This window comes from Malus domestica, chromosome 17 (genome assembly GCF_042453785.1).
Source record: "Malus domestica chromosome 17, GDT2T_hap1".
NCBI classification, from domain to species: Eukaryota; Viridiplantae; Streptophyta; class Magnoliopsida; order Rosales; family Rosaceae; genus Malus; species Malus domestica.
Genome location: NC_091677.1, coordinates 29,268,514 through 29,277,326, shown reverse-complemented (window position 1 = coordinate 29,277,326; position 8,813 = coordinate 29,268,514). Strand labels below are relative to the sequence as shown.

At 35.5% G+C, this 8,813-nt stretch overlaps 1 protein-coding gene and 1 non-coding gene across 2 annotated transcripts; one reads left to right on the top strand and one right to left on the bottom strand.

Moving 5' to 3' along the window:
• LOC114822545 (polyubiquitin-like) lies at positions 1-1,351 on the bottom strand. Its single transcript, XM_029097033.2, has one exon. The coding sequence runs from the start codon at positions 1,349-1,351 to the stop codon at positions 581-583; it is 771 nt and encodes a 256-aa protein (XP_028952866.2). The 3' UTR covers positions 1-580.
• A 2,419-nt stretch (positions 1,352-3,770) lies between these two features.
• TRNAG-GCC (transfer RNA glycine (anticodon GCC)) lies at positions 3,771-3,841 on the top strand. Its single transcript has one exon. It is a non-coding gene; the product is annotated as a tRNA-Gly (tRNA).
• Positions 3,842-8,813: the final 4,972 nt, after the last annotated feature.

Here is an 8,813-nt window from a genome sequence, read left to right as displayed (position 1 = left end):
CCAAGTGAGAGTGAGAAGCAAGAATAGTCTTGTAGGAGTGTGAGTGATGTAGAGTTTGTCTTTAGAAAGTGTGAGTGTCATTGCTTCTAAAGTTGTGTCCTTGTGAGTGTTGTAATATTTTGTGAGTGTAATACAAGTAATTTGTTTACTTGTGTTGTCTATCCAACACTTGTGTTAGAGTTGTGTACTCTAAATTTTTCCCAACATGGCATTGATGGCAATCAGTCTCAAAAGGAAGGAATGCATCTAAACTTGCTGCATAAAATTAGAACAACTCCGATGTGGTCGGGTTATCAGTGGAACACTGGAGGGCAGGGACACCCTGCTTTTGAAGACATGAAAAATGCTTTATCTTCTACATCATCTTCGTCTGGATCAGATATCAATAGAGTTGGTAGATGATAAATTTGACTTCACTTTGATTTGTTTGTTTGTTGTTTTTTTCTTCCTGCTTTTGTGTGCTCCAAATACACATTAGTACTCGTGTGCTTTCTTTCTTTTATTAATGAAAAATTATTTATTCATTTTTTTCCTTAATTAAAAGCTACGTAGTAGTAGGGATTTCTCGACAGATTTGAGTTCAATATCCGCTGCGACAAACAGTCCCCTTAAATACATATAGGAGATCTCCATCACCAACACCATGCCATCTGAGGCTGCAATTGTCACGCATGATCCTCTGCTTGTGTATAAACAAATAATCATCCGCTGGGAGAATTTTCCTGCTCAAAAGAAATTGCCTCAACTCATTAACCGTTCTCGAGTCCTTCACTTCCAATGGAATCGTTGTTGCGTTGAGTAAACTCGACGATGTTTGTACCACTACACTCAACGTTCTTGCTGCCGGTTCATTTCTTAGACGACTCATAGTCTTTTGGAACACAACGATCTCCGAAAATGCATGTATCCCGTAATCGCTTAAATTACGAAAATCTTCGTCCAACTCAGCTCCACAGAAGAAGAGCGACATCCTCTTGATGGGGGTACCGTCCATGATGTGTATTTTTTCTTTAAGGCTACGTACTGTTTCGGATGTGTCAACTTCCATGGGAAGCTGCCTTGCTGAAAACTTGATGGTAATCTGAATTTTACTACTAGAACGGTGTAAATTTAACGGAGTTCCGGATCCCGTCCATTTGATGGTGAGGTCAATTGTAGTACCCTCAGTGATAATTGGGTAATCTTCCATGTCTAATCCATCTATTAACTCCCATCCACAAACTGCAAGGGTTTGGGAATCCACAGGGACACCCAACACTTGTTCTATCTTCCTTTTGATTTCAACAACTGGTTCTTTGACATGCACGTCTATGCTAAATTTGTTTCCCAGTGAAGAAATGATTACCCTCATCCTGGCCTTTGTTTTTATGATTAAGAACACTAAACAGTTTAGGGTTTAGGGTTTAGGTTTCAGAAAACTCAAATCACCGTTCAACGGCTGGGAAATGAGCCGTTTTTATGGTTGGATTTTGAGGGAGAATAAAATTTTGATGTTAGAGTCATGTCAAAATAATGAGTATTAATCTCATACTTTAATCACATATGCATGAATGCTAAATTCATTCTCAATTTCCATCAAATTCTCTCCCACTCACTCAAAATTGTGTTGCGGAAAGACAATTTTGTAGTTAAATTAAAGAAAAACACATTTGGCAAGATCAGTGCGATTTCCTTTATACCCTAGTTCGATTCTCATTCGTTACGGTTACAATTAAATTAGTATATTGCTTGAATATACACGGAAAAAAAACTACTCTAGAAGAACAAAATGAAACATACTAAGAAATACTCTCCTTTTAAGTAATGATCGTCTTATTAGCCAAACCACCGCTGCTATTACTCTGGACGCTTCCGTGTTGTATTGTGTGTATTACCATATTCATTAGCAAGTTTACTATACAAAATGTTCGTTGTGCAACATGTTTAGCGCGACATTGGTAAAACAAAATTCAAATTGTCATGTGACTTTATTTTTATTGTAATTTAATTAAGATCGCTAAATATTTTAAAATTAATTCAATCGACATTTTGTGACTTTAAGGTCAAAGGTAAGAAATTTGAACAAGTGGTGTTAACGCAAGGTCTTTTATTGTCCTATTAAAATAATGTGTAGTCGTAATCTTCTAAGATGGTCTAGAGAAGAAGTACATAAAGACCTTCCAAATTAAGGATCGAGAAAGAGGCGGTCGTTAGACAGAGAGGCTCTGATACTATTTTGGAAAATGTATTTTCATTTTCATCAAATCACAATAAGATTACATTTAAGTATATATACGTGTAAGCCAAGTCTAACAAACTGTCCTAACAAAGTCTAACAATTACTAGCTGTCCTAACAAAACTGTAACAATTACTTAGTCTCTAAGTTTTATCTCTTGAGGAGATATTTACATTCTTATCCTTAATAACTTTAAGGTCAAAGGTAAGAAATTTGAACAAGTGGTGTTAACACAGGGTCTTTTATTGTCTTATTAAAATAATGTATAGTCGTAATCTTCTGAGATGGACCTCTAGAAGAAGTCCATAAATGCCAACAAAATTAAGGATTAAGCTACCAGGCCCATAAAGCAGCCCAAGAGCTTCCAACACATCAAGGACGACCAAAGGGCACTGCCACCGAACCCTTACCCATTAAACTATGAATCCTTATCACTGACCAAAAGAAGTGAGTGCTCAACTTAAAATACGTTCCGACAGCCTTCGGGGACTAACAAAATCAAGCGCTCAGTTTGGCTACTTTCGACGCAGGAACCAAAGCATACCTGACCAAAATGTCTTCTATACACTTCTTGTGTCATTCGCTTACAAGAGAGAGAGCCTGCAACAAACCCACATTTGCAACCCATTCACCAAGTGGGATGGTTCAAGAATTGAAGGCCCAAGACTTTTTGGGCTTAGGACATGCCTGTATAAAGAGGAAGGACACTCCTTAGAAAAGGGTTGGATCCTCAAGAGATATTTGTTACCTTGTATCGAGCATCCTTGTAACCAAGGTCTAAAATTTCTAAAATTTCGATGATATCGGAAATATCGGTAGTCCAAAAATATGGAAATTTCGATGGAAATATTGGGATATTATTAATATCAATAACAATTTAATAAAAACAACAGAAATTGTAAGAAAAACTTGGAAAATTTTATTGAAACTTTGCAGGATGTTTATTTAGTCAATTATCTATTAGTTTATCACAAAAAATTGGAAGGAAATGCATTGGATGATGGATTTAACTGATTTAAGTTGATTATATAGCGATCTGGCAAACATTGTGAGTGTAGAAAATATGTAGTAATTAATGAAAGAAGTTTAAACACACCATAATCATTTATATATAATGAATTAGTACAATATTTTACACTTTATACGTTGTATGGTAAGATACATGAGTGACTTAGTACCACATAGAGTTCCTATCAAGGTCTAAAATATCGATGATATCGGAAATATCGGTAGTTCAAAAACACGGAAATTTCGATGAAAATATCGATATTTTAGACCTTACTTATAACACACATTTTCAATGGGTGTAACGCATCTTTTTGGGTAAACGACTTAAATCTCTTTGTTTTCACATTTACGCTCTCATTACACCCTTCCAGGGTTGACTGCAATGGTCCTTTGTTAACTTCTTTAGAACAAGTGATATTGATCTTAATTGGTGAGGAAAATTATTTTTATTGACCTTAAATGAGAGAATAGAATTGTGTTATTTTTATTGACTTTACCTAAGCTAAACCTAATCTTATGTGGATTTAAAGAGACAGCGTTCAACAAGCACCAGTGGTCTAGTGGTAGAATAGTACCCTGCCACGGTACAGACCCGGGTTCGATTCCCGGCTGGTGCATTTGTCCGTTTTTTATCATCCCAAACTTTTTCTACAGAATCCTAACAGCCCGAGACCTTTTTGTTATTTTAGGTAGGGATCCCAGTTAACTTCAAAACCAAACACAGGCATCCCTCAATCCCGATTTCCAACATTGTGCATTGAACAAATTGTGTTTGGTCGGATCAATGGTAAGTTTTCAAACCTGGGTGCCAATTGCTTTGGATATGGTGTCGGGTTTTTAGAACATTTTGAAGGTTGTGTGTATGGGTTGCCTTTGGTGATGATGTTTTGTTGGAAATGTCTTGTTTAATTTGCTACCTGGAAATTCTTGTCTTGTGTAGATTGTTTGTGGTTGCTGCTCAAAATGTGGCTCACATTGGAGAACATGTTTTTTTTGAAAGTGTTTCTTCTCTCACTGTTAATGTAGGACGTTCACTTGGAATGCATGGTAGTTTCATGTCTTTTGTCATAATACATATGGGTCTCGTTTTGTCTTTAGGATTGAATTGGATTGGTTAACTCAGTGTCTTCGAGGTGTATTGAAAGTAAAGGTAAATGATCATTTTGAGGGGATTTGAAATGGATTAGACATGAAGGAAACTTATCCCCTTTAATACCTACCATTTTGTGAGAGATTGAAATGGATAAGGTTCCTCCTTAATGAGCAATAATTTGGACCCATTTTTTTCATTTCTTGCTTCAATACCTTGGAATATAATGGAGTGGATTATCCATTTCAATCCAATCCTAAACACCAAACGAGTCCTATAATCGTGAACTTATTGAGTGGTTGGTAATCCATTATTTCGCCTTTAATAATCTTCTGAATGCATGCTTCTTCTGCTAGTTTTGTACATGTAATTTCTTAATTTTACATCAGTTGGATCCTACCCTAGGTAGCTAGAAGAATTTTAATAATCAGCTATTAAGTGGACCTAGATAGGTCTTGTTTGGTAGAAATGATTGGATTGGAAGGGATAACCCCTTGACATTCAAGGCATATTGAAGGTAGATGAGAATGATTTTTCCTTGTGAGAGGATTAGACATGAATAAAACTTCTTCCACCCAATCCTCCCATTAAGGGGAGTATTGGAATGGATAGCTTATCTTCTCGAGTAATCATTCTCCTATGATGCCGAACCAAAGTGAAGGCAGGCCTAAATCAATGTGTGTTTAAGCCTTTTAATCACTACGGTTTGAGTCTTTTGATTTCCTACTTTTATAAGGTTTAAGATTCTTTCCAGTTTGATTAGGTTTAGATTTAGTTTCGTATTCTATTTTGGATTAGAATTTCTTTCCTATAATAAGTTTACTTTCTTGCGTTCTTTAGGTTTAAGGCATTATAAGTATCCTTGTAATTCGGTAATAAAAAACAATAAATAATTTATTAAAAGAAAAGTTCTGTTTCCAGAGATTGAAATTCTTATCCTGCGATGGGATTATTTTGGTGAGATGCCAAAAATTCTTGGTGACGGGCCTACATCATCCTACTTCTAATTAAGTTGGCCACAGTTTTTTCATTTCTCTTCTTTCAAAATACCTTTAAAATAATGTCTTATCAATTCCAATCCAATCACTTGTACCAAACGAGGCCATAGATACTAGGAGACAGTTACCTTGGGTCAAACATTGCGATGACTTTATTTTTCTCTGGAAACCATATTAAATATTTCATCCTGTGAAGACCTGATGATGTTGAAGTTTTTCATGTTGTATGGAATTTAATGCGGTCCTTATTCTTACAAATGCTCGAAAGAGTTTTCGAATTTTTTTCCATTTTTCAGCAACTGTTGGTGAAAACTTGATTGTGCGCCAATTTTGGTGCACAACATGCTACCATTCACAACCACTGAAAATGATCAACGTCTCTTTCCCTGCATCATCTGCAGTAGCCAAGTTGTATTTTTAATTGCTGCATCTTCTTTCAACAACATATATTTTACAAATGGTTATATTACAACATGATTAGTCTGAATCTGTCATCGTCTACTCATTTGCGAGCTTTCAAATTTTAAATTGGAGAATGCTCTTTACATTCAGTTCTTGGATTGATACCTTTATCTTGAAGATAAGTTTTTCCCAATACATCAAAGTATTATTCTTTTGGCACTTTTGTGTTAAAAAATTTGATGCGTATCTTGGTTTGTTGATGATGTAAGCTTTCCTTTGGTTTCAGATTATCATGGGATCAATTATATCAACTTGCTAAGCGCTCAAAAACAAATTAGGAGAAGAAATACAATTTTACAGTTATTTTTTGTTAGTTTTCATAAGACCTAAATCTACTTGTTAGCATGCTATCTCATTGTACTATTGCAGGCTTACTGCAAACGTATGATCACTTTACCAAGCATTCGTTATCTTTCATTTTCCGTTTTGAAGTTCTGGCTTCCAGAAAGGTAAATAATCTCTAAAATTAATTATTGGGAATGTTCGGTATTTAAAAGAAAAAAAAGAAGTGTTGGCATCTCAAGTTCAATACCAAGAAAGATAACCTGACTTGGTTACTATGGATATTCCAGCATCCTCGTAGTTATTTAAACAACCTGCGTTTTTTATTTAAACGGCAAACTTTTCTTGTCAATTTGTAGCCATCGTGTTTGACATTTGTGTGATGAAACATTTGATTTGTTATTAGGAATTCATTCGTGCTGATAGGATTACTAATAAATACTAATATGTTTCGAGTTCGACATCCTAACGAAAGTAAGCATGTCGCTGCTAAACATTGAGACACACACAGAGATGGCAATCGTATGCAGTGCTATCTAGGCAGCTAAATAGTCTTGATTCGTATGATTCCCAGTTAGGGCTGCTTATTGTAATTAATTAACAGTGAACAATTTAAAACGATATCACAAAACAACTAATGAAATATGACTACTCTGTCCCCAATCTTCGTTAACTAGAGAGCATCAGTACATGATGCACCGATATATTTAGATCGATTTTCTTACATATTATAATATTTCTGTAGGATAAAGTTATTGTTTTACTCTGCTGATGTGAAGGATATGAATCAGAAGAAACTAACAGCAGAATTTCAATTTCGTATGTACAAAATTTTGAGAGAATTTAAAGTAATTGCGAAAGTCTCCTGGAAGTATTGAATTGCAGTGGCCTTTTTGCAGCTTGTCATGTAAGAGCACTTCTAGTATGGGAAGGCCCCCTAGGGCAACTGCCTATTAAATCCCCTTCAATGAATAGTAACTACCTTTAATGAATAGTAATTATCTTTTGCATCTTCATCCCTAAACTGAATAGTCATGATAATAGGCAATAACATATTAGTATTTTCTATTTTATAAAATAATAAAAAATAATTTTATTTGTAATTTCGGATAGGATTTTTAATCGGTCTCGTTACGACACGTGTCATTAAATAAGAAACTACAACCCAAAGTATTTGAGAAAATATAAAATTGTGGTGTAAGGTGGAAGATAATGATAAGGAATTTATAGAAAAATTAAATCATTTTTTTAATTTAAAAAAAAAATTCAGATTTTTAATTAATTTTTTACATTTTTTATTAATTTTATAATGTAGCTGATGTCAGCCTTACATCAGCGCCTTCAAGTGCTCGGGCAGTTGATTCGCGCCTCCCCTCTCACGCAGGCCTCCCCTGAGCCCAATCGTCCACATGGGCTGGAGTAAGGGAGGGAGGCAATTGAATTGAAATGGTTCCCGATCCACTAGGCAATGGGCACCGCTGGACTTGCTCTGAAGGAGGTTAAGGGCACAACCTGTATGATGTGATTTGATTTTTTAAGACTTGGGAAAGTAGTTACTTTCAAGCTAAAGCATCTAGAGAGTGGAAGTTAATCTTTTAATAATTTCTAAATCAATTTAAAAATAAAACTTGTTCTTATCATCTATGTGTGTCAGTGTGGACATTATCAATATTGTAGGCACTTTTGCGTTTGATTATTATCAAGTTAGTGATTGTTCATCAAGTAAATGGAACCTGTCAATTTATGGCCATCTTTTCAGTATTTTTTATTTATTTCTTGTAGTGGTAACATATAATAAACATATATGGTGGCTGGGGACATGATAGGTTATTGCATTTAGGATTGGAAGGGATATGTTGAGATACTTGTCTAATATTTGGTGTAAACAACTCTATGCCCCTTGCGACCCGTCATACCGCTCGTAACCCGTGACCCACCATCGCTCTTTTGAAATTTTATCTCGATCTTCTGAAGTTGACGACTGGAGGTTGCAGATGGAGAAAGCGCATTGGACTCACAAACCATGACAACGGAGAGGTAATGAATCCGGTGGTGTTCTAAACTTGGAATCCTGACCGTGATCCTCTTTAAACCCATCAAGGCATCAAACATTTGCTTGGACTCAAGCCCATTTTAAATGTCCACAACCTATCCTAATCGGCTCACCAAATGGGCCATAGTGATCAAGTAGTGATGTTTGATTCAGACTTTCATTTACACTTTTTACCCTTCATTATCTTGAGTCACTGTCAGTAACTTATCCAAAATCACTTGTTATCATGTACCAGCAGGCTTCCACGGACTATACAGCAGTGTCTTTTCAGGTATCATGGTTCAAAATTCAGCAACAGGATCAACTTTCCGGTCACAAAATCAGTCGATGCCATGGTTGGTTAATTATACACCCCAAAGCCTTCTGCTGGAAAGGCATGAAGGTTTGTCTGAATAATAAAGCAGGGTAGACAAAGAGTAGAAAAGGGTAAATAAAGTAAATTAATGATGCTGCTCTTAGTTCATGCTTATCAATTAATGACGCTTAAAGTTTGTGGATCCTATGACATGGCCAGTAAAACAAATCTTTAATCCTAATTTAAGGTTTCCTTTAAAAATTAGCAAATCATATATGTACTCTAGCAGTTGTCTAGTGTTTATGGATAATGTATATCTAATTTTAATTTATCTTATTATATTTCATTGAGTTGCAAGTTGGCTAGCTGTGCATTCTAACGAGAAATTCTCTCAAGTCATCATCAGTTT